The following is a 26,389-nucleotide window of genomic DNA, read 5'->3' on the forward strand; positions in this document are numbered from 1 at the left end:
TAAATGCTCCCGGGCACACGTTCAAGCAGCGCAATAAGCTCCACAGTTTATTCAGGCACTGTAATTACATGTGTAGATGCAGCCACTGTGAACTTATTCTTGGTGCTGCCAGGGATAAACACTGGTGTAAGCATCTGTCAGTGGTTGTCAACCTTTATAGACTCAAGACACCCCAATTAGACTCGGGGCACCCCTCAGAAAATGCCGACGCTTAGTTTTCACTCATTTTTGACTAAGGAAAAATAAGAGAGCAATTTTTCTTTTGAAAGAACTGACCACAACAGGTCGGCGTTTTGTTGACATTATGGCTTCTAGTTTTATCTTGTAAATCATTATGGCTTCTGATTTTATCTTGTAAATCATGTTTGCATACCTAATGGCACTAATATTGCATCAGTGCCTTGTGCCACCCTTGAAAATACTGCAGGGTTCTGCAGCACTTACAGAATCACTGATCTGCGTGTTTCAGGTAGTGCGAGGCTAAAACTAGAAGCATCAAACCTGTACCTTGCCATTGTTGTGGGGATTTGGAACCCAGTTCTAGATCTAAATTTTACAAGGAACTCCTAGACCCTTACCAGATCTTTGGGAATTGAAATATAGACCTGAATTTTACAGCTTGTGTAAGTTAGTGCTTGTGTAAGATGTGCATGTTAAATACATACTGTGTCTATAAAAATGTGTGTCAGTAGAGGTACATGCATGTGAGTATGCGCATGCATACTTCATATTGCCTCTCATTATTCCTTTGGTTTAGGACTGAAATAATACCTGATGCTCTGAAAGACACCAAAGTAAAAACTGTTGCTATGTAAGGAGTTTACAATCTAAGAACCAGATACTGCCAAGATTGGACACAGTGGTTAGCCATAGGAGAGCATGATTAGAGTTTTGGTGGTGTTGGTCTACTATTATTTTGAACTGGCCACTAGTGAGTAATACAGGTGTGTTTTTGTAAGAGGTTTGATTTGAAGTGGGGTGCTAGCCTAGCTAATCAGAGCCAGGTGGTTCTGTGTATAAAGGGAAGAATTAAGAAAGGCACAGAGATGGGAGCAGGAGAAGGAAACTAGCAAGGTGTCAGGCTGATGCAAGTGACTCAGCACAGGAATTCAAACGTGAGAGAAGACAAGCTCTGAGATCATAGACATCATAGAAAATTAGGGTTGAAAGGGACCACAGGAGGTCATCTAGTCCAACCACCTGTTCAAAACAGAACCATCCCCAACTAGATCATCCCAGCCAAAACTTGGTCTAGCTGGGTTTTGAAAACCTCCAAGGATAGAGATCCCACCACCTCTCTGGATAACCTGTGCCAGTGCTTTACTACCGTCCTAGTGAGAAAATTCTTCTGAATAGCTAACCTTAACTTCCCTTGCTGCCACTTGAGATTGTTGCTTCTTATCCTGTCATCTGCCACCACTGAGAACAGTCTAGCTCCATCCTCTTTTGAATCCTCCTTCAAGTAGTCGAAGGCTGCTATTAAATCCCCTCTCGGTCTCCTCTTCTCTAGACTAAATAAGCCCAGTTCAGCCTCTCGTAAGTCATGTCCCCCAGCACCCAAACCATCTCTGTTGGACTCTCTCCTATTTGTCCACATCCTTTCTGTAAGAAAGAGATTGGAGCTAGACTGTTCTCCGTGGTGACAGATGAGAGAATAAGGAGCCATGATTTCAAGTTGCAGCAAGGGAAGTTTAAATCAGCAAAGGGTGGATTTTATTGCATCTGGAGGTAGGAAAGTGGAGGGAAAAGAAACGCTGAAAGCAACAATAGCTGTATGTCTGAAGCATTTATATTTTCCTCTTGTCCTTGCTCTTGTTTGTTCATCTATGCACAGTATATGGAAAGGTTGAAAGTGATGATAGCTAAATTAAAGTAGATGGAAACTGTTCTTTAGTGATTCTAGTGAAGTTTAGTAATGCTGTTCACAAGCTGGGAGCAGACAGCTCGCTCACTCTGTAGTATAAAATGCCCTCTAATGGCCAAAGAGGTATATAACTGATTTAAAAAATAGCTAATACATTCACCTTTTTCCAGTGGCTTCTGATCTGGCTGTGTTAAGTCGGGACTGTTCTAAAGAACTCGTCAGGTAAAGGAGAGCTTTTGGTTATACAGGTTTGAAAAAAACTGAGATTTTCTCTCTCCTTAATATCTTTGACTTTGAAAGTAATGAAAACAAATACAGATGGCCATTTAAGAAAATCTGGAAAACGTTGGAAGTTGATTTTATTTTTTCAGCATGGCAAAGAACACTTTGAATAGGGCTTCAGGATAATATGTATCATTTATGCTTCTTTGCTTTTAAAATTAAAAATAAAGAAATGTACCTACTAATTAGTCAGCATAATAATACTCATGTGTGCATCATATGTGTTGGGATTTTTAAAAACAAAATACCAGTGGTCAAAGGGGACCTTCGGATTTTTTAGCAGTTATTCATACTAAGAGATGAGGGAAACTTTGGTCCAGTTCTTAACTTTTGGCTCGCTCCCAGCTCCCTAGGCTGGTGGAGGCTGAAGATGCTGGGGAAGCATAACATAATCCTGTGTGGGGAAATGGTTCAGCTAAAATGCTTAAAAGATGTCCTGAAAAGGCTTTTTTTTTTTTTTTTTTTTTAAATGGCAGTGTCACTGTTGAGATGCACAGAAGAGGGAAGAAAGGAAAATACCTTTTTAAAGGTATTTTTCAAACCTCAGTTTTTTGGATTAAAAAACGAATTCCTTAGTTAATTCCGACATTCCTTACTTTTGCTTGAGAACTTGTGGAAGGTCTCTGGTTATACATAGTGTTAACTGAAAAAGGGATGCTGTTTCTTAACAGAGACTTCCTTTCTCCAAAATGATAAGCAGTCATAAATATTGAATGGGTGTAACAAAAGAAACTGACTTTATTTTTTAAAAATCCCTTTCCCTCTCAGTTGTTTCATGGTTTCTGTAATACTGTTATTTCACTAGCTCTCCAGTTATTGTAGAGGCTTACAGCCTAGACAACAACTTGTATTTGTATTGTGAATTATAAGCAGAGGAGAAACTTAAAAAAAAATAAACCCACCTTCATAAAGAAGAAAGGAAGTACATTTTTGGTTACTTTTAGGGAACCTTAAATTGTGACCCTCTTTCCTGATTATAAGAAGCAGTTTTGATGGTGTAAAAATGATTGAGGATCTAGTTTGTGGGAGTTTAGTGTACATAAGGAATGGAAGCCATTGTTTTTGAAGCCTGTTTTAGCACAGCTGTATGTAGTGGCATGCTGTTTTTTAAGATGTGGTCTGCATCATTATGCAGTATGTTTTAACAACAGGCTCATATGTCAAGTCAGGTCAGTGCCGAGGCCTCTGCAACCACTGGGGCATCTTAGATGCTGTAACAGCCCTAGTTGAGTTGCTTTGCATCATTGGTGATTCTTCAGGCAGTGACCCAGTGGCACCCATCTCCTTTCCAGGTATGGATGGCCGTTGGCTTGCAGGGAGCTCATCTGCCCTTTGAAAAGTCTTGTTTTTAGTTCTGTTGGATGTCCACACATCCTCCTCACCCAGGCAAGCACAGGTGGAGGCACCGGTTTAGTCACTGACAATGGAATAGGCTGCACTGGTTTACATGGTACCAGATAGCAGACCAAGAAAGGCCTGGCCTGATATATTTTATTCACTCATATAGTAACAAGTTAGTCAAATCATTACATTTCTTGAGCAAAAGAGTCCTATAATATTCTATTTCCTTCTGCAGTGACAGGTTGTATCTCTTTATTTCTGATCAACAGGTGTTAAAATGAGAGCCACTGTTACTGCTGAAACATATGAATGATATTCAACCGACTGTATTTGTGGGTTGCATGAACCTGTTTGCTATACTGTTTCCCCAGATTTTATCCTTGATCGTAACAAAATAGCTTCCCCAGCCCTAGATGTAGCTTCAGTCAATCATTTGCCATCATTCAATGCTCCTTTTAATATTAAAGGAAAGACAGCAGTTGTGATTGCCCTCCAGTCCTGTCACAATATGTATACTAAAAGTCAGAAAAGTTACTGCAGAGGCAGTAGCAATACACGCTTCTCCCACACCATCAGTGCCTCTGTGCCTCATGGGAACTGCATCCAGGGTTGAGAGTCATCATCTACTCCATCAGCACTATCAGACTGTCAACAGTAGTGCCAGATTCAATAGTGAATTTTGAGACCTGCACACTTGAACCTGATCTTAGCAGTTACAGAAAGGACATGAGATAGCCATTGAAGGAATGACTCTGGTCAAGGACCTGAGCAGAATTGAGAGCAGTGACCCAGCTGAGGCTTCTTATTACTTACTGAGCCATCTAGTTAATCCCACCAAGTTCCCCAAGTACCAGATATCACTGAGCAGCTTCCAACAACAAAATTGTCAGTAACTAATAAAAGCATCAAACCTAATTAATTTAGTCTTTCTCATAGACAAGAATTCTGCTCTTCTAGGTTTCGAGGACACTGGGGTTTCACAGTCAGGAGCCTGGCATGCTAAGTCAGGTATATAGGGATCTACCAAAATCACGATTTTGTGGGTTTTGTGGAAACCTCAATTTCAGGCAGGCTCTGTGAAAAAGTGTGGACTCTGTGCTTTTGGCAGGCTCTCTGGGGGGAAAAACAAATTACCAAAAATTAAGTGCTGACTTCCTCTGGGAGTCCTTGTGGCCACTACGGCCCTGCCACACAACCCACCAGGAGGGGAAGTGGTGAAGGGTGCTGTCGGCATGGCAGGATGGCTGTCCCCCCCCTTGCTGCTGATTGGGGGCAAGGGATGGGGCTGTATGATGGACAGCCCTTGCAGCCAATCAGCTGTGAGAGGCGGGGCCAGTGGAGCTCCTCAGCCAAAAATAGTATGTGTGGGGGGGCTGCCACACTCCACCTGCGAAAATGGCTGTGAGCTCCATGGTCTGCCCATGTAATCAGCTGGCGACTGCTTAGACACCTATTTATGTACCAAGGGTTAGGTTTTCCACCAGGGTGCTTCCAGCAGTCCAAATGAATCTAAGTGTGGAGATCAAGCATGGGAAATCACTACTTAATGTAAGTACGAGTGTTCACTTGGTCACCTCAGTGATTTTAAACCCATCCAAATCCCATTTTTAGTCCATGTAAATGCTTCAAGTCATAGAATCATAGAAAAGTAGGGATGGAAGGGACATCGGGAGGTTATCTAGCCCAACCTCCTGCTCTAAGCTAAACCCTTTTTTACTGTAAGTCATTGACCTGGCCAAGTGAAAATTCATGAAAAGGGTCTTTGATTCAGAATGTGGTATTTTTCAAAATAAAGGGAGGTAGGTGCCTCATTCCCATAGGTAGATCCAGGATTCCTAAACAGGGTATGTCACTGACCCTCAGACCACAGGGGGATGGGTGTGAGGCACAGCTGCCCTAGGGTAGCAGGAGTTACCAGGGAGAGAAGCAGGGAGCAGGTGTACAAAAGGCATGGGGGAGCTGCTGCAAGCCCTGGCTGACCTGGGGACGGGGAGCTTCGATCCACTCCTGCCCTGCTCCAGGCAGGAGCTGCAGGGGGCACCTGTGTAGGGTGCCAGGCTTAGCTGGGGATAGTGGCAGCAGTGCTTAGGTTCCACTATAAAATAAGGAACCTGCGTGTTGCCACTGCTGTCCTCAGCAGAGCCAGGCGCACCATGCAGCTGTTCCCTGTAGCCTGCAGCTTAGTGGAGAAGGAGCAGCTCTGGAGCTCCACTCTGTGCTTGCATCAGCCAGGGACAGCAGTGGTGGCGGAGGGCAGGCTCCTTCTTCCAGCACCTGATCCTGGGTAGCAGGGAGACCTGGGGGAGGGGGGGGGGGCAGCAGGGAGCAGGAGCAAGAAGAGGAAACCCACCTGCTGCTGCTGCTGTCTTCTGCCAAGCCTGGCACCCTACATGATTACAAGATGTGGTTAGAGCTGGGCAGGATTGGATCTGGGGCTCCCCCTGCACCCTGCTCAGCTGGGGGCAGTGGTGGTAGAGTGGGGTGTGACTGCACTCCCTCTGCTCATTCCTTTTTGGATGCACCCATACTCATTCCTACTGAAGGTGTGTGTCAGTTCATGTATTTAATTTTCCTAGTGCCTAGGAGCCCTAACTGTAGTTAGGTGTCCAACCCCGTCAGGTATTTTAGAATATCCCATCTAATTAATAATACTTTGAAATCCCTCTTAGTCTGACTGCCCTAAGTGGAGAATCTGGTTATAAAAATGCCCATTTAGATCTAGCCTTGGGGCTACACGCATGAACATCACACACATGCGAGTTGTTCTTTTATCGCATTGGGGTTGCCCAAGTGAGAAAATTAGTCTCGTGTGTCAGAGTTTGTCGGAGTGTAGGAATACAGGAATTGCCACATCAGATCACACCAATGGTCCGTCCTGTCCATTATCCAGTCTCTGACAGGATGAGAGCCCACATGGTGTGTATGTATGGGAAAGAGGACATTTCTTCCAAACCACTGTCAATTATATATTGCCTTATGTCCTGAGGTAAGAGGATTTAGACCCCTTAAAGAAAAACTGTGGTATTGTCATGGTTTTACATTACTGGTGTAGAAGTCTTACTGTTCTCTTTGGTCCTACTAAACTTGAACTCATTGTTGCTTGAGGCAGGAAGTTCTGTATGTTGATTTTATGTTTCAAAAATAACGGTTCCTTCCTCTCCTTCCCTGAACATGTTATTTTACTTGCGGGTATATTACTGATTTATGGAAAGAGAGAAATAATATTCCCAAGCGTTTCTATCCCATTCCTCATGCATTCTAGCCTTTTGTTTTGTTTCCCTCCCCTCTTACTCAGTGTTTCCTTTTCTTTCTTTCATCTGTGTTTCTCATCTTACAGTTATCCCAGTTCCAACTCCCTCGAGGGATTTGCTCCTGTGCCTTTCCCATTGCATTCTCTGAAATGGTCAGCAGTGAACTAGTCAATGAAGGACGTTGGTATGACCAACACAGTAAGATGAATGAGGAACTGTACCCGTTCATACCTCTCAAAGCTATTGTTTCATTAAAATCTTAATACAAACTAAGTCATGCTTTTAGAAATCATTATCTTAATGTTCAAGGAACTGGTGAGATCTGCCAGCCGTAATTTGGGCTGAGCTGAGGGTTTATTTACCTTGTTTAAACAGTGAAAAGGTTTGTAGAACAGGTAGGAATTAAGAGAGGGAGGAGCTATTAAAGCAGGGGTAGGCAAAATGCGGCCCAAGGGCCAGATGTGGCCTGCCAGGCCATTCTGTCTGGCCTGCGGGGTCCCCCCAAAATTAAGAAAATTAATATTTATCTGCCCCTGGCTGCCTGTCATGCGGCCCTTGATGGCTTGCCAAAACTCAGCAAGTGGCCCTCCACCCAAAATAATTGCCCACCCCTGTATTAAAGTGAGTCTCTTAGAACCTTTTAAAGAAACAGGACACAAATCTGCTGTAGGTCCTTTGTAATCACTGTAATCATAGAGATTCTTCCCCAGTGTGACGATGGGGAAAAAGCAAATGAATCCAAAAGGTGACTACGCTAGACTGGAGCAACCATGGTGTGATCACAGGGCTTTTGTTCCTACCCTTTTTCTAGCCTCTCTCTTTCTCCTGTGGTAATTTATAAAGCGCCTGCCTGCAGCCTTAAGTACTGCAAATGGATTAAAAATGCAGTGAAGACTGTAGTCTCACTATATTTTTTCTGGTTTGAGAAAACTTGGTTAGGAATGTTGATGGATTCATAAAACTAGGAGTCCCGGTCCTTTTTGCTTTCTTACTGCCTAATCGGTGGTAGATTAACAGTGGGGACATTAAATATAATGTTCAGGTAGGCACAGTACAAGGTTTTTTGGATACTAAGGTTCTGTATCAGGACTTTGTTTGCCTACTAAAATGATCTTGTATACAGTCGTAATTTTTGTACACTGAGCAAAAGAAAAGAACATCTTCAGATTCCTGTTTCTTTACTGTTAATGTATGAATATGATTATAAACTGAGGCAGGTCAAACATTGTCTCTGTGCAATCCCCTGTCAGGTAACCCCAGGCTAGTAGGGATGACAGGATATGAAATTAGATCATTATCACAAGTGATCTTTAGAAGAAAATGACACATGCAGTAGTGAATAATGAAATTCTTTCATTAGACTTTACCTAGTCTTCTGCACGATGGGCGCTCTTTTTATGGTAGATGCAGGACTGAGGTGCACTCTGGTTTTGATTCTCCTTTGGTCGTTGCATATATGGGTTTGCATGGAGTTGGTTGTTCCTGAGGCAGCGTTTGGCTTCGATACTGACAGTGTAGCACAGGCAAAACATGAGAAGCTAAACAACGTGAATTTCTTTTTTTTCTTTTTCTTTTTTTTTTTTAATCGCCTTTTCTATTCTTTAGAAAATAAATTACCCTCTAAGACATCCTGCTCTTCTCTCATTTTCTGGCTCATGGACTGTGGTGTTTAACATACAGTATTAAGAAGCCATTTAAATGGTCTACATCAGGATTTTCCCCCCACCCTTTAAAACATTTGTTTAAGTAGATTCCCTTTAAATAAATAAATAAATAGCAGGCTATCATAATGTCCAAGCGTTTTCAAGGAAATTTACATTTTGAAAGACGCGGTTGGAGACTAGCAAGGACATGCAATTACTATATGTAAATCACTTCACTTGTTTCCTAATCTTGCAGCAGACCAAGAACTATAGTTTTTTGTAGTTCTTTCTCTTTCTCTCTAGTATTTCATTGTACAATGAGGTTTCTTTTATTTTAATTTCTCCCTGATTTTTTTTGTTCACTTTAGCCTGATTATAATTATTTTATTTTTTGTTACATTTAGCCTTGTGATTTATTTTGAGATTGGAATAGATGTAGAAATCATTGAGGGTAAATGGAAGTTGTGTGCACAGCTAACTGTGTCCTATAAACCACAAATGGAAAAACCTTTTCTTAATTACCATTTCATACAAAGACTGTGAAGTGTTCTGCTTTTTTCTGTACGCTTCACATCTACTTTTCTCCAGCTTATCCATGCCTGCCAAATCCTACTCTGGGTGCTCTTGTCACATTTTTAATAGTCTTTTAAGTTGTGTTCTTATTACTGCTTGGTCTCATCATAGTCACCTGCCACGTACAAATGGGGTGGTTAAAATCATTAGGAAGGAGTCAATTCTTTTAAATTACTTTAAAATTATATTAACTATGCTGCATGTTGTTGGTGAAGGTGATGATAATTCTGTGATTACTCTTTTCCTTTTTAGAAAGTTTTGTCCCTCCTTCCCTGCCCTCCAGGGATAATGTAGTAAATAGAGCTGCTTGGAAAAAAAGGTGATGGAACCATTTTCCATGAGAAAATGGAGTTTTTTCAGCATTTTATTGATTTATGAAATCAAGTTGCATTTGTTGAAATTGGAGGGGGGGGGTAGGAGGGAGTTCTACCAATGTCAGATGTCAGTCATGTTTCAGCGTTTTCACATTGAAACATTTTAGATTTTCCTTTTGAAACAATTCATTGTTTGGAATTTTTATGGTCTATATTGTATTCTTGTATTTTAAATAGCTGAAATAGAAACTAAATGGTCCACTAGACCCCAAATGGACTTACGTTTTTGTAATTTTCTTTTGTGGAGAATTTTAAAATTTCAGCATTCTCTGGTAGTTGGAAAGAAACCAGATTTTGAAATCTGGAAATTTTATACAAAAATGGGTGGCAGCTATCGCATCTGATGCAGTTTAAAGGTCTTGATTCTTGTGATATCCCCAAATTATCTTCTCATGCCTCCACGATAGGAAGGATCCTGATCCAGCAGTCCCTGTGCATGGGCTTCCCTGATTTCCCAAGACATGGAATGGGATTTAATGAAAATAAGAGGAATATGTATATTTTTGGAATGCTGATAATGGATCTACTCACTCTGTGGCTTTATCTCCAGTAGCATTCAGTTTGTTTCTTTCTTTATTTTTCACTATAATGAGCCTTGGCCTTTAGGAAGCTTCTGTGTGGAATGGAAGTTTTGGTTCTTTTAAAATGTTGCATTAATTATTAATGTGAGTGGGAATGATGCTCTTTAGCATCCTTACATTTAAAAAAAAATCAATTAATTATTGCTATAAATCTCTGATATTATGCTGCAGTCATATTGCTGGGAAATTGGCCATTAACTACCAGGAAATCGCCTATCTTCCATCAGTCAGAATTCAGTTGTACCAACACAACCCTTTTCCTTTTATAAATTAACTATCAACGTGATGCATAATTGATAACCATTTATAATAATAACAATAATCTCCATGAAATTGTCATCTTGGTATGAAGCAGATTTGTTAGAGCCTTCACCCCCCTCTTCCTTATTCCAGCCTATTATGTTCGTTAACTGTTAATAACCAGTGTTTTCTCGGAGACAGCTGCTGTGCTGACATCTATTTTAGGGACAGCTGTAAGCTCAGTTGTTGGAGAGAGGGAAGTAATATTCAAGGTAGGAAAATATAAGGCAAGTAGTGTGCAATTTATATGAAAGTCTCAAAAATGTTTTGCAACAAGAGCTAAGTGGTGTGTTCCATAGAATGGAGGTCACGGGGGAAAGGAGAGGTAAGGTGAGGAGTCAAGATCAGTTGTAGGCATCCCTTCCATCTCTCTCTCCCCCACTCCCTTAATTTTCTGATTCCCAGTCCTTTGTTCTTACCCATAGACCTCACTGTCACTTTGTTTTACAGGAAAGCATATTATATAAGAATTTAGAGTTTGGGGTATTGTATTGTTAAAATGTTAGTTTCAAACGTGCTTCTCATGCACAGTGTGAAAATCCACCTACAGCAGAATTAAAGGGTTTTCCAAAGTACTAATTAGATGACAGTCATCAGGGGCATAACTTGAAATTGTGGCACCCTGGGTGGCATGCGTGAAGACTGGGGGAAGGGAGGAAGAGAGTGCTTACTTCCCCATGCAGGGGCTTCTGTACTTGTGGTGGCAGCATGGGCTGCCACTGCCTCCAATGCAAAATCCCTGAACAGGGGCTGCTGCAGTGCAGGCTCCCTAGGGGCTGCCATTCTCGTACTCCCTCTGAATCAGTGCTCAGGGCTAGTGCACTGCTTGTCCCCTACCCCCACCAAGTTGCTCTACTGCCAGTAATACCTTTCCAGTGTTGTATTGTGTTAAATCCACAATGCATTGACTAAATGATGCAGAATTTAAGATTCTCTTCTGAGCTAAGTACAGACAGTCAAAAAGCCTGAGGCTAAATCGATTCTGTCTTTGCAGGTAGTCTAAGATGCAAAAATTAAACTGAAAAACAACTGGACAGACATTCACTTCTGATTCCAGAAATGCAACCACATGCCTGCCATGGTTCAGGCCAAAAGCCAGGGGTCTCCAGAGCACGGCTCTCTGGCATGTAGCCAGCGTGGACTGTGTGCTCGCTTCCTCTTCCTGCTGTCCCTGAGGTCTCTGAAATTTGCTGTCCAGAATCACAGCAGCAGGGCTCTGCAGGGTTGCTCTTTGCTTCCTCTTCCTACTTCTAGCTGCCTCTGGGATTTGTAGTCCACAGTCGCAGCCAGCCATAAGTATTTAGCAGAGCAGGGCAGCTCTGTACTCAGGGGAAGGGAAGTTTAACCCCGCTCCCTGGCCTCAGACCCCAGCTGTTCTTTGCTGGAGCAGACAGATGCTGGGGGACTCTGACTTGACTTAAACCAAGAAGGGGCTTGGGACAGAAGTTGCATAAACAGGTTTGACCCAGATCAGTTAAGTCTGATACTACATTCAACCAGGCTTATCTTAAACTAGTTGCAGCCATTTTGAAACTAGTTTATGTGCACTGAACTTCTGTTTTGGTACAGGTTTAAACCAGTTTCTGATGACTTAAACTGGTTTATGTGTAACTTTTGTCCCTAGCCTTAGAAATGTTTTAACTCTATACTCTATATTTTCCTCATCTGTACTCATAAGCTTTGCAGTCCCTCTAGTCTCTTGCTAGAATAGTCTCCTGCTTTGTATTACGGGACTTTTTCAATGCAGTGGTTCTTAACCTTTTGGTCTCAAGGTACCCCTTGGTGGACTTGAGGCAATCTCCATAACTTTTGTGAACTGAGTGGCACCCAGTTTCAAAAACAAATGTACATATTGTTGTACTTACCTCCTTGCTGAGGGGATAGGCAGTAGGGGTGGGAGATCAGGCAGACAGGGACCAGACTTAACCTGGGATTATCTGCTTATCTCCTCGCACCTGGTTTATCTTCTCACATCTTCTGGCATCCTTCAAAGGATCTGTAAACACACCAGGGTAGAATCGCTGTGTTAGTATGTGACTCTCCTGCCTTCCACTCATGGCCATTGTTTGAAGATTCCTGCAGCTCCCAGTTTGTTATGGCTAACTGCACTTATAGTAGTGAAATAAGGAATCTTTTTAGAGGCAAGCGTGGCTGTGTGCTATGTGGCACCACAAACGTGTTTGTGGCACCACATACAGCACATTCAGATGTTCTCTGTGCTGCAGGGGAGCACTGCCTGTGTGTGTGCTGCTTTGCTTTTTTTTCCCGCAGTTTTTTTGTTGTTTTTTTATCCCTGGATATCCAGGGGTCAAAAAACCCCACAAAAAAAAAAAAAGCAGAGCAGCATACACACGGGCAGCACACGCTGCTCAAAAGTGGAGCCAGGCTGCCCAGAGCTGCGCTGCAGCTGCCAGCCAGGCTCAACACGGCAGAATCACCGCTGTTGCAGCTCCGGGAGGCCCCCAGGACTGTAGGTAAAGCTCCTGGGGCCAGCCCAGTGCTAGCCCCAGCCTCCCCCTGCCTCATCCGGGGTAATTCGCCATGCGCCAAAACACACGTGGCACAGACACCACTGCTACTTGTCCCCAGGGAACCAAACATCTACACCATGTGTTGATGCAGCCACTGTGTGCATCTACACATGAATTTAAGGTGATGCCATAAACTCCTGAGCAGTTTATGCTGAAGTCAACTGCTCCCAGGTGTAGTGCCTAGATCAGTGGTCTCCAACTTTTTTATGATGAAAATAACTTTTTGTAAGTAAAGGGCAACCCGGGATCTTCCACCCTTGGCCCTGCCCCACCCTTCCCCCTGCCTCCCGGACAAGCCACCTGGGCTCTGACCCCACTCACCCAGCCCGGTCTGGGTGGCAGAGGGTGTGGCTTAGCCCAGCCACTTGCTTCCTGCCATTTCTGATCGTGGAGTCTCTGACAGACTGAGATCGACTGTCAGAGGCTCCCCGACCGACTGTTCAATTGAGATTGACTGGCTGGTGACCACTGGTCTAGATGTATGCCCGGGATAGCAGCAAATTGAGCTGGGGCGGAACAAGCTGGCTGGCTAGGCTGACTGGGTGCAATTTATGCCTCTGGTCATCGTCCACAAGTGTTTTGGCAGAGTTGATTAGTTTACTGCACCCTAATATTAGCACACATGTATACTGTGATACTTTACTGTGGACCAAAGTAGTCAACTGCAGTAAAGCACATGTGTAGATGCACCCACATGGCATGTCTCTACACAGCAAATGATGACATGATTGTAACATGAACAGCTCTCCTACAATGGCTTTAAATCTAGTCAGCAAAAGTAACAAACAGAAAAGATGTGGCAGCCTGGACTTCACTGTGGGCTGTACAAGCTGCTCTGGGACCTAGCTACATACTCATTTGCTGGTCTGTGCTGAATGCTGTATGTTCATGCTCCAGTCACATCTTGAATACCTGCTTATGTTGCAGTTCACCTTCTTTTGATACGTATACGTTGTAAACAGGAAATTAGAAACGCCACAAGCATTTGTTCCAAAAGATACCTCCAGTGCCTGTACCTGGGTGGTGGTGTGAGCTGCTATGATAAAAGGGAGTGAACCCAGTTGCTTGTCTGTTTATATTTCTGAGTGGCTCTGCATACCAGTCTCCTGTGCTAGACGTTCAAGGGCTCAGAGTCTTGATTAGGTTTTCATCCTGATAGTAACTTGTGCTCTAGATAGAACAGGATAGTCCAAGTGAAGCATAAAGAAATCTAAACTTGTTATTTCTTCCACCATTGTGCGTGTATGTGTACATGAAGACCTCCTCCTCCTTCCCCCCCCCCCCTTCTCTGTCCCTTTATGCTACCAACAATTGATGACATTGTATGTAAATGTTGGCTTGGAACATTAAATTCCTTCCCTATGCACAGTTCTTTTTAACCGAAAGCAGCAGAGATCCGTAACAATTTGTGCTGAGAGATCAAGTCAGCCAAACACAATTTTAAACATGTCAAGGATATTTTATCAAAATCTGACTCATGTTCATCTGTCTTCACCTTAGAACCCAAGACAGGATGGTTTAACGTTGAATCACTGAGTATAGTTTTACTTAGTAAAATTTTAATGGATGTGGTATACAGTTGCTTTAATTTAGATGTTGACATGAGCTCTTTTTCCTTATTTCCCATTTCATGTAACACTGAGACGGTGCTTGCTCTGAAAAGCAAACTACTGTGTCTAGGTTGCTGATGATCATGTTATTTCCAGAGTGACACATACCATGTCTCTTTTGAGGCACTCTGCAGTCAGGTTAGCATATTCAAGCATTAAGAAAAACTTGTGTGCTCTCTCAAAAAAAAAATCCAACAATTGATGATGATCAATAACATATAAAAGTCTCAGTTTACCTGTTTTTATTACTTTCTAAGGCATAGTATAGGACTTTTCCCCTTCATAGAACATGTATAAATTACCAGACCTTTTTGATCTTGGGAAGAAAAACCTGCAGCATGCTTATAGGCTTGGCAGTGTTACGCTGGCTAGCACTGTGGATGAAAGGGACTTGGGGGTCATGTTTGACCACAAGATGAACATGAGCCTTCAATGTGATGCTGCGGCTGGTAAAGCAAACAAAATACTGGCTTGCATCCATAGATGCTTCTCAAGCAAATCCCAGGACGTCATTCTCCTGTTGTACTCATAGATTTCATAGACATTAGGGCTGGAAGGGACCTCGGAAGATCATGGAGTCCAGCCCCCCGCCCAAAGGGCAGGACGTCAGCTGGGGTCATAGGATCCCAGCAAGATGAGCATCCAGTTTGCTCTTGAAGGTGTTCAATGAAGGCGCTTGAACAACCTCCAGCAGCAGGCTGTTCCAGACCTTGGGGGCTCGGACAGTAAAGAAATTCTTCCTTATGTCCAGCCTGAAACGATCTTGTAGTAGTTTGTGACCATTCGTCCTCGTCATCCCTTGGGGCGCTCTGGTGAACAAACGTTCCCCTAGATACTGGTGATCACCCCTGATAAACTTGTAGGTGGCCATCAGATCACCCCTGAGCCTGCGCTTTTCCAGGCTAAAGAGCCCCAGGGCTCTCAGCCTGTCATCGTAGGGTCTGCTTCCCTGACCCCTGATCATGCGCGTGGCTCTTCTCTGGACTCTCTCAAGCTTCTCCACATCCTTTTTGAATTGTGGAGCCCAAAACTGGACGCAGTACTCCAGCTGCGGCCTCACTAAGGCCGAGTACAGGGGGAGAATGACGTCCCGGGATTTGCTTGAGAAGCATCTATGGATGCAAGCCAGCGTTTTGGTCGCTTTACTAGCCGCAGCATCGCATTGCAGGCTCATGTTCATCTTGTGGTCAATGATGACCTCCAAGTCTCTTTCTTCCATAGTGCTAACCAACATAGCACTGCCGAGCCTATAAGGATGCTGCGGGTTTTTCTTCCCAAGGTGGAGAACCTTGCATTTATCGGCGTTGAACACCATCAGATTCTCATCCGCCCACTTGCTGAGCCTGTCCAGGTCAGCCTGGATCACCCGCCTGTCTTCTGGCGTGGATGCTTTGCCCCAAAGTTTGGTGTCATCGGTGAACTTGGCCAGTCCGCTTCTGACTCCAGTGTCCACATCGTTAATGAAGATGTTGAACAGTATGGGTCCAAGGACAGAGCCCTGGGGGACCCCACTGGTCACAGGACACCACGATGAGTGACTTCCATCAATTACTACCCTCTGGGTCCGACCCCGGAGCCAATTTTCCAGCCAGTGGATCGTGGGGGACTCAAGGCGACAATTGGCCAGTTTCTCCAAGAGACGATCATGGGACACCAGATCGAAGGCTTTTTTGAAGTCAAGATATATGACATCAATCTCATCTCCCTTGTCCAGGTGATAGGTCACCTGGTCGTAGAAGGAAATGAGATTGGTCAAGCAAGACCTACCCGCAACAAACCCGTGCTGGCTATCCCTTAAGATGTTGGCGTCGGCCAGTCCATTAAGGATGGCCTCCTTAATAAACTTTTCTAAGATCTTCCCCGGGATAGAAGTCAGGCTGATGGGCCTATAGTTAGCCGGATCCACTTTCCTCCCTTTCTTGAAGATAGGCACCACGTTGGCCTTCTTCCAGTCTTCGGGCACTACACCAGAGCGCCAAGAGTTTTCAAAGATCCGCGCTAGAGGCTGGGCTATGATGCTCGCCAGCTCCTTGAGTACCCTGGGGTGAAGATTGTCAGGGCCGGCTGGCTTGAAGGTATCCAGCTTCTCAAGATGTTCCTTCACAAAGTCAGCATTAATGGAGGGCAGGGGATCACCCTCACCCGGACTTCCCGGCCCTGTAGCAGGCACGGGCGTCCCATGGGGCTGATGAAAGACCGACGCAAAGTACCTATTTAATAGGTTGGCTTTTTCCTGGGCGTCAGTTGTCAGTTGCCCCATCTGATTCAGCAGGGGTCCAACGTTGCCCCTGCTTTTCCTCCGGCTCCCCACATATCTGAAAAAGGACTTTTTATTGTCCTTGTTGCTCAAAGCTAGCTGGAGTTCAGTTGCAGCCTTGGCTTTCCTGGTCTGCTCCCTACAGGACCGGACCAGTGCAGAATAATCCTCCTTGGAGGTGACTCCCGTCCTCCATCCTTTGTAGGCCTTTCTTTTTAGCCTCAGGAGGTCTGCTAGGTCCCTGGAGAGCCAGGGGGGCTGCTGTGCCCTCTTGCTGCCTTTCCTCCGAGATGGAATAGACTTAGTTTGTGCATTGAGGATCGCTCCCTTGAGGAGCAACCACTCTTCTTGAACTCCCCTCTCCCTGCGGTCACAGTCCCTTAGGGCCTCACTGACAAGCCTCCTGAGCTTGTCAAAGTCGGCTTTCCTGAAGTCAAGGACTTGCGTGTTGCTGACCGACTTGCCAGCTTTTCGGAGGATGGTGAAGGTGATCAGCTCGTGGTCACTGTCACCCAGCTTCCCATCGATCACTAGGTCGCCGACTAGGTCCTCCCCAGTAGCCAGCACCAGGTCGAGCAGCGCTTTGCCTCTCGTTGGCCCATAGACTTCTTGAGTCAGGTAGAGGTCATCCACGCACGAGAGGAAGCTCTGCGATCGCTCAGATTTTGCTGAGCGATCCTCCCACGAGATGTCTGGGTAATTGAAGTCACCCATGACAACCATGGTCCTGGAGCAAGCTGCCTCAGCCAGTTCCTGGGCAAACTCCTGGTCTAGCTCAGGACTTTGGGTGGGAGGTCTGTAGTAGACTCCCACCATTGTGTCCCCTGTGCCGTGTTCCCCACGGATTTTAACCCAGAGGGTCTCCAGCCGTCCACCCTGGTCGCCAATATCGGCTTTCAGGGACGCGTAGCTTTCCTTAACATAGAGAGCTACACCCCCGCCCCTTTTCTCTACACGATCCCTCCTGTACAGGGTATAGCCATCTATCCCCGTGGTCCAGTCATGGGTGGAGTCCCACCAGGTCTCCGTGATCCCTATGACATCGTAATTGTTTGCACTGAGCAGGAGGATGAGCTCCTCCTGCTTATTCCCCAGGCTCCTGGCATTAGTGTACAGGCAGGCAAGCGCCCCCTGGGGGGCTCCTTCCTTGCCCACAGATTTTACCAGGGCTGGGGCTGGGGTGGGCTCCCTTGAGTGCCGTGATCCGCTGGCTTTGCAAGGATTGCTCAGCGGGCCAGCAGTGGCGGTCGTGCCCCCGTCCCCCAGCGGGCTTAGTTTAAAGCCCGGTGGAGCAGGTCAGCCAGTCTGGCTGAGAAGAGCCTCCTCCCTAGGGGAGAGAGGTGGAGACCATCTCTTCCCAGCAGCTCGCTGCCTCTCTCGCCAAAGAGCGGGCTGTGGTCATGAAAGCCAAAGCCTTCCTGACGACACCAGCGCCGCAGTCTTTGGTTGACCACATAGATCCTCCTGTCCCTTCTCAGCCCATAGCCTGAGACTGGGAGGATCGACGAGAACACCACCTGTGCCCCCAGACCCTTAAGCCCCGCTCCCAAATCCCTGTAGCGCCTCATGACCTGGCTGGGAGTGCTCCGAGCCGTGTCATTGGTGCCCACATGAATAAGGAGCATGGGATAGCGGTCTGTGGGTTTGAGGAGCTTGGGGATCCTCTCCGCAATGTCCCGGATGCGGGCCCCTGGGAAGCAGCAGACTTGCCGGGCTAAGGGGTCAGGGTGGCAGATTGGCCCCTCCGTCCCCCTCAGGAGGGAGTCTCCCACAACAAACACCTTACGTTTTGTCTTGAGGAGAGCAGGGGCGGGAGTTGCAGTTGGGCCCATGTTGCCTGTGGGGGCCGGCAACTCAGCAGGCTCTGCTGGGGCAGCAAGAGGTGCATACCTGTTGCTCAGTTGTGGCGGGGGTGGGGCCTTGGTGAGGCCGCAGCTGGAGTACTGTGTCCAGTTTTGGGCCCCACAATTCAAAAACGATGTGGAGAAGCTTGAGAGGGTGCAGAGAAGAGCCACACACGTGATCAGAGGTCAGGAAAACAGACCTTATGACGACAGTCCGAGAGGTATGGGACTCTTTAGCCTGGAAAAGCACAGGCTCAGGGGCAATCTGATGGCCACCTGTAAGTACATAAGGGGTGTTCACCAGGATCTGGGGGAACGTTTGTTCACCAGAGCGCCCCAAGGGATGACATGTTCGAATGGTCGAAAACTCCTGCAAGATCATTTCAGGCTGGACATAAGGAAGAACTTCTTTATAGTCCAAGCCCCCAAGGTCTGGAATAGCCTGCCATCGGAGGTGGTTCAAGCACCTACTTTGAACGCCTTCAAGAGATATTTGGATGTTTATCTTGCTGGGATCCTATGACCCCAGCTGACTTCCTGCCCCTGGGGCAGGGGACTGGACTCGATGATCTTCCAAGGTCCCTTCCAGCCCTAATGTCTATGAAATCTATGAAATCTTACAGTTTATCTCCAGCCTCCACACAGCCCAATTGCCTAACTCCTTCTTCCACCCAAGTCTCACTTGGTGCCCACAGCTCACCACTTGCAACTTCATACATAGACCCACAACCACCTTCTGCCCCCAAAGTTCACTGCTCCAGAGGGAAACAGTTTCATGATGAAGTGCCTCACAGAGATGCTAATTAGCTCACCTGCAAGGTTGTGATATGCAGCTGTGCTGGTTCCTGTGCCAGAGCTAGCCTGCATGAAGTGCTATCCACAAGTGAGGCCTACCTGCAGTACTTCTGTGGCTCATTTTGAAAATGACTGCTTTAAAGGATGTGCATGTCAGAAATGCTGAATCCAGCTCCCAGTGGATTATATCAGCTGTTTTAAGTATGTTTGTGAGGACCAGCTACAACTATGGTTGCTGCTTATGTAAAAAGTAGAGGACAGCGTATAAAAAAAAGTCTCTGCAGAGATAAGGAGCTTGCAGTTTCAGAAATCCAAATTCACATTTCAATGTCAGCTATTTCACTGGAAATGGATTAAATAAGACCTGATATCCAAAGTGCATGTGTGCATAGAATATATTGGAAAAGCAAAAGCTCCTTTTTATTTTCTTTACGCTTTGAATGTGTGTACAATTTAATGGATTTTATCCGTTTGAAATAGGACTCTGAGATTGAAATAATTCTTGGAAATCTACCTCTAAAACTTTAACAGTTCTATTGTACAATGCTGCTATTTCTGATAGCAAGGAAGATAAATGAACTGTAACCTTGATTTGCAGTATAAAATGTGGGTCTGCTAGAATGCAAAGGTAGAAAGCCCTGAATTTGTACCTTTTATTCCAGAAAGTTCACAATAATATGTAGCATAGAACTGCTCTCATAGTTTGCACCAAGATCTCTAAATATAAAGATTCTTATCTTCTTGTTTCAGGGTTGATAGTGTGGCGTTATGCACTCAGACTCCTGGGAATTTTCCTAAGTTCTTGGTGGACTGCATTGCTTTTTGAATCAGAAAGTTAAAATCTACAATAAAGAATGGCACTTGTGGATAAACACAAAGTCAAGCGGCAGCGATTGGACAGAATTTGTGAAGGTAAGGCTGAGTATAATCCATTATTCCTCACAAGAACTACTTAGGCTCTCTGAAGAAAGTAGAACTGATAAGTTATGGGTAGTGTTTATACACAAGAGGTGGTGGGGTCTTCTCTGTATCTGGGACTCCTACGTTCTGTGATAACACTGACAATAGTATTGGTGTTTGCAAAGGAAGTAGCTGCTGCTTTTTTTTCAAAGTTTTCTACTCAAGATAAGACATCCTGCTTAATGGTTTTGTCTTCTGCATTGCATAGTAGTTTATACTGGAATGATTCTTTTGATAGCACTCACCTCCAGTCGAGTTGGTCCTACATTAAGACATGAATTCTTACCTTGTATTCGTATGGTCTTGCAAAGATAATATTGTGCTATCAAATATGTTGACCTTTGAATGGGCCCTAAACGCCATTAAAAACCAAGAGCCTTTGTCCCATACTATAAAGAGCAGGGTGGTAGCTCTTCCCAGCATTCTGTCTTTACACAGCTGCAATCCGGGTATCCCAGGTTGTGAAATCTGCTGCTGAATGCAAAATATCCATTGCTGATTACACTCACTGCCATGCATCAGTATCTAAAACAGCACTTCGTAAGGCGTTTTCACCAATGCTGATTATTGTGGGGGCTCCATGAAACCATTAAACCAGTTAAGATTGTATACTATATTCTCAGAAGACAAAGATTTTATGGTGCCAGACTTATTTGAACTCTCAGTAGATGAGAATTTAATCAGACTTCCAGCAACATTGACAATTTCCATGTATGCAAAGTAGATGAAAATTCAAAAAGCAGTTGTTGAAATATAAGTGTATTAGAAGAAAACATCAGAATATCAGTTTTTTCTTTGTTAGGACATATGTAGCCCATTCGATTGTAAATCTAGTCTAAACATATAGCATGGGTTTTTTTTAGTGCATACTGATGTACTCGGGTACATTTTCCGTTTACTTTTTGCATTTTGTTAAGTGTCACAACAGGAGCGCAGTCTGTGGTGAGTTTTTCTCCCTCCACTGTGTCTTCAGACAGTGTAAGTTACTCGTGAGAGAAATCAAGTGGGGTTAGACAACCTCAGACTTCTCAGTGTTGCTCACTGATACTTCTGTGATGTGAACTGGTGGTCATCTCATAAAAGTTTTACAAGCAGTAGCAAAAGAACAGTATGTCATTTAAGCAGCTCTAGCTTAAATCATGTCTGCTGAGCGATTGGGTGTGTTTAAAGGGAAAAATCTGTCCAGATAGATGGTTTCAATTTTTATGTCCTCTCAGGCGAATGAACAATGGCCTATAGGGTCACTATTTGAAATATTACTTAAATGCTCCAAGAGTGAAATTCGACTCTCAAATGTGAGCATACAGCTCCCACTGAAGTTTTTATTGTGTCAAGAAGCATGTATTTTATAGCACTTCCAGCAAAGCATTTAGGACCTCTGGAATATTTTCAATGAGAATAGTATATCTGAGGGTAGAACCGAGTTGTCATATGTCTTTGCTTTAGCTGTTATGTGTATTTCATGATTTATCAATAATTAAATATAATTTATTTGCTGTAATTTTAAGGTTGTCATACATTTTTTTTAGCTGTTAATTGGTTGGGGTGATCCTGGTAATCTTGCAGATGCATAGACCATGCAGGTGTTATTGATAACCCTTAGGAAGTGATTATTAGTTACCAGCTGGAACTAACTTGTATAGAAAATGAGTTCCCCATTTAATCAAGTAATGTAGAAAAATGTAAAAGCCATTCCACCTGTCAGTTCAATTAACCAAAGCAAAACTGGGTTACTTTTCCCTGGAGTAGAGTGGAAGGTGTATTGCCTTTGTAATACTGAAAAAAAAAAATCCTGATGCTGACCAGAATGTATGGGAACAAAGAATAGTAGATCCATCCATTTCAGTGCTACAGGTGCTCAGGTGTAGTGCTCTAGCATGTTAAAAAATTACTCCGAGCCTGATTTATGTGTTATATCAGCCAAATTGAGATTTTCAAAAGCACCCTTTCTAGTTTGAAGTTTACTGTCAGATCTGGTTGCTGAGTGTACAGGAAACTCAAAAGGCTCATACAACAAAAATGCTAACAGAACATAAGATATAACTGAAGTTTAGATTATTTTCCTCTGAAAAGTTGATTTATGAGCCTTTTCTTTCCTTTCTTGTCCAAAATACTTTTCTAATATGCAAATAAGAGTTTACATACCTTAAAAGGAAAAAAAAACACATTTGTCACCTGTATTTGTTACTTGAATTAAATTGCTAGGATTTACTGTGGTGTAGCAGCATGTTATGGCTTGTGTAACTAGCAAAATATTTCTAGGTAATGGTTTAAAACTGACCATAATTAATGTCGTAAAAATTACCCTGAAAAATAATGTGCTGGTGTAATGTTTGTAATACACCACCTTGGCTTTGCTGATTACTATTATGTTGGTTTTGTTGAAAGATCTGGTTAGGTTGAGTTTGAAGTATGCATTTCAGTTTACCTGTTTTTTTTTCTTGATGTTTTGGAACATTTTATGGAATGACTGGCAGAGAGCAGACTTGTCTGAATAGAAAGATGAGAGAAATCTTTTAAGACATTGGAACTCATGGAATAAATTTATCCCCGTCTCTCAGGCCAAACATAAAAAACAAATAAGTCCTTTTCAATGTATAAGATTACTTATCAGCACCATAAGCTTCCAAACTTACGTACCACTTTCCTGTTTATAAGAATGGATTAGAGGGAAATATGGATTTATTTTTGTGCCATAAGTAGTGTTCCCATATGGTGCATGTGAATATAGGTGGATCTTATAATGAGTAAATATTGTTTTGTATCTAGGTCATGTCTGTTATGCAAAAAGGTATAAATAGTAGGGCTGTGCAAAGCTTCAGTCACTGATTTGATTTGGTGGAGATTCGGCCCAATTCGGTGGCTAAATCTGAATTGAATCAGGAGACCCTTTAATCTCTCTAAATCGAATCAGAAACCTCTGAATCGATTTGGAGAGATTCAGAAAGATTTGGCAATTCAGAAATAGACACAGCTTTAAATGTTTTTTCTACATACCTGAAGGTACCAAGCGACTCGGGAACGCTGCGATGGTGGGGCGGATGGAGTGTCCCACAGGAGTGCAGGGGGGGTCCCCAGCGCATTCAGCAGAAGACCCGGAAGTGGACCAGAAACACTTCCAGTCCACTTCTGGGTCCGCTGGGGAGCATGCAGGGGGGCCACCCCCATGCCCCGCCAGCTCAGCGACTGGTGTCTCCTGGGTCTGGGGGGGGCACCCAGGGTCCCCCCCATGGCTGATCGCTTATGTGAGGGGGCACAGGAGGGCTCCCCCCCTTGGCAGCAGACCCAGAAGTGGACAGGAACTACTTCCAGTCCACTTCTGGGTTCATCACCGAGCATGTAAGGCCCCCCCCGCCCCGCGCTCCTGTGGGACACTCCATACGCCCCAGCATCACAGTGTTCACGAGCCGTACCTGATACCTCGACGTATGTAGAAAAAGCATTTAAAGCTGTGTTTATGCCAAATCGCTGATTCTGCAAATGATCACTGAATCTTCAGATTTAGATTTGGCCGAATCAAATCAGGGACAGCGATCTGAATTGACTAATCGAATCACTGTCCCCGATTCGGGCAAAATCCAAATCTGAATTGAATACGGCCCGTTTCACACACCCCTGATAAATAGCTATAACCCTGTTACCAGAAATGAGGAAACTGAAACTTGGTGAGGGCTTGGAACTTGACCTACCAAGTTGCCATGCAGCAAGATGGTGTCAGGGCTTAAGATAAAACTCCAGACTCAGTGCCCTTTGTTTTAATTTCTCTACCATGTTGCCTAATGATCACACTAAATAATTGATACTGCACTGTGTAATAAATATCAAGGATTCTTTTGAATAAGGGTTCACAAAAAAAGTCACCTGTGACTGAATGTAATCATCTGGATAGCTGACAAGCAGTCCCTGCATCAAAAGGTTTCCCTCACCAACCACGGTTTTGCTAACCACGGTTTTGAGTATCCATGCTTAATGTTATACATACCATTTTGGCTACCATGGTATACTGTTTTGAGTAACCACGGTTTTCTGTGGCCGCGCATCAGCCTGCCATCTGCCATTTTTCCCATAAGCCTTTTGTCTTGCCAACCACAGGAACTTTCGGGTACCTAACCCAGGAGCTTGGCGAGGGAAACCTGTATATTCAAAACCTGCAGTTCTTGCATTACTTTGTCAAATATGCAGTAGCAGTAATAACACTGGCAACTAATGACCTGTCCCTGAGAGAAACCAGTCCTGTCATATAAAGTTGTAGCACTTTTGAAAACATCAATTCCTAGCCTTCCTGTGCAGGTTTAGGAGACTTCTAGAAAGGGGAACTTGCTTTATCCAATTGTATTGTTTAATTTGAGCATTTAAACAGTTGGTTCTTTTCTAATGCGCTTGTTTTCCTAGTCATGACATCGTCATATAATAAATGTATTCTTCCTCTAAGCTAGTTGCTTGGAACAGGTGAGCATTTTGGATGCAGATTTTGCTACTTAGAAGAGTATAAATGAAAGAGAAGAGTTTGGGGAATAAAGGGACATTAAAATTGCACACTAAAATGAAGCCTGCAGAACAGTTAAGGATTAGAAGAAATACCTTACTACTGCCTGCACACATAACAGAGAAGCAGCAGACTTCTCTACTGAATGTATTCACTGTGCTGTTGACCTTTCCATTTCTCCTCTTGTTGGTTTAGCTCAGAAATGGGCCCTATTTTTGTAGTTGGATACATATAGTTGTCAAGATCTGCCTGGATATACCCAGTGCAGTTACAAGGGATATTGACAGTCAATTTGTTTTGCTTGGTTTAACTAATACCTGAATGGGTAACTATGTTTAATTATGTAGTTAGTGGAAATATGTTGTGCATGTGGAACTGGCAGTGCTGCCTAGAGTTAAGGCTGCATGCCATTGTAAGTCACAGCTTTAAGTCTCTTATAATTTTGCCAGATCTTTAATTGCTGGCCCTTGGTTTCTTCCTCTGGATTTTATTTATTAACATATATATATCCAATTTTTTAATTCTAACAAAAAAGGCTTGGCTGTTTCTAAGAATAAGATTAGGGAGAACATGCCTTGTTTTACCATGTTAACATATTCTTATAGCTCTTTACTTGAGAATCTCTATTGCCTCTATATTGTCTAGTAAACCTGGTCAAATTGATCAAGTTTATAAGCCTGTGGGGGAAAAAAAAAAGTTAGCACATGCCCATTAGAGATTTGTTTGGCAGCTGAAGTCTCTGAAAGAGTCTCTCTGCCCTGAGCATACTCCTGGCTGTTGCAGCTCTGTGCGCTGACAGCGTGGAGACGTTCTCTCCTGCGCTATCACTGCTTCTGCTACTGGAGTCCCAATCAGTGTAAAGGAGGAAGCTGCCTAACGTGAATACAGTGGCCAGACCTGCAGCAGTGGAGATGATGAATTAAGATAAGGAGCCAGGGTGGAGGCTGGGACTGGCTGGACAAGAATTCGCAGAGAATGAGTTGGCAGAGATGGTGGGAGGGGTGGAGGGAACAATGCCGGTGGCTGGTGCGGGGATACTGAAAGTAAAGGGACAGGACGGAAACAAATACTCAGAATCTGGAGGAAATTGAAGTAGAGAGGGACTGGGAGCCAGTGGTAAGAAGACAGAGTTTGCCTAAGGAGTGGTGGTTGGAAGAAACTGGGACTAGTTGGGAAAGACTACTGGAATAAGGAGCCTGTGGAAGGAGGAGGCTACTGAGACTGTAAGTCTAAGATAAGCTTGGAGGAAGGGAGACTGGGACTGGCTGGGAAAGGTCACTAGGGAGAGGAGTGGGTAACTGGGGGACTGGGGTGAGGAGATCACAGAGGAAGTCTGGGACTGACCGCTGCAGTTCAGGGAAGATTGGGATGGGGAAAAGGAATCTGGAGGGGAAGACTGGGGTTGACTGTATGGGGAGACTGGGACAGACAGAAGGACAGGAGGGAGTGGATTGGGCAGAAGTGGTCAGGCTTGGGAAGAAACAGGTAGAAGGGTCTGTGCTTAGTAGCCTGAAAAAGAACGGAGGTTTCATGGATCTGAGCATTCAGCTGGCAAAGATGATGTCTTTAGTGACTGGGCCACGTAGAGCAGAGATGGCCACCCTGTGACACAGGTACCACAGGGCATAAGTAGCCTCCATGCATGGCATGGAGCAGATCATGGAGAGCTGGGAACGCAGTGGCAGATTGAATAGAGG

General features: G+C 44.3%; 1 protein-coding gene across 5 annotated transcripts in view; it reads left to right on the forward strand.

Moving 5' to 3' along the window:
- Positions 1 to 26,389, forward strand: part of CTBP2 (C-terminal binding protein 2) — a 263,869-nt gene that overhangs the window by 117,864 nt on the left and 119,616 nt on the right. For 4 of the 5 annotated variants that reach the window (XM_019482851.2, XM_014611381.3, XM_014611382.3 and 1 more), the window contains exon 2: positions 19,997 to 20,158. In XM_019482851.2, the coding sequence (XP_019338396.1) occupies positions 20,101 to 20,158 (58 nt within the window). In that variant the 5' untranslated portion in view covers positions 19,997 to 20,100. Of the gene's footprint in view, positions 1 to 19,996; positions 20,159 to 25,849; positions 25,916 to 26,389 lie in introns of those variants that run through there. The other variant, XM_019482849.2, reaches the window with a different exon arrangement.

The sequence above is a fragment of the Alligator mississippiensis genome, chromosome 6 (assembly GCF_030867095.1).
Source record: "Alligator mississippiensis isolate rAllMis1 chromosome 6, rAllMis1, whole genome shotgun sequence".
NCBI classification, from domain to species: domain Eukaryota; kingdom Metazoa; phylum Chordata; order Crocodylia; family Alligatoridae; genus Alligator; species Alligator mississippiensis.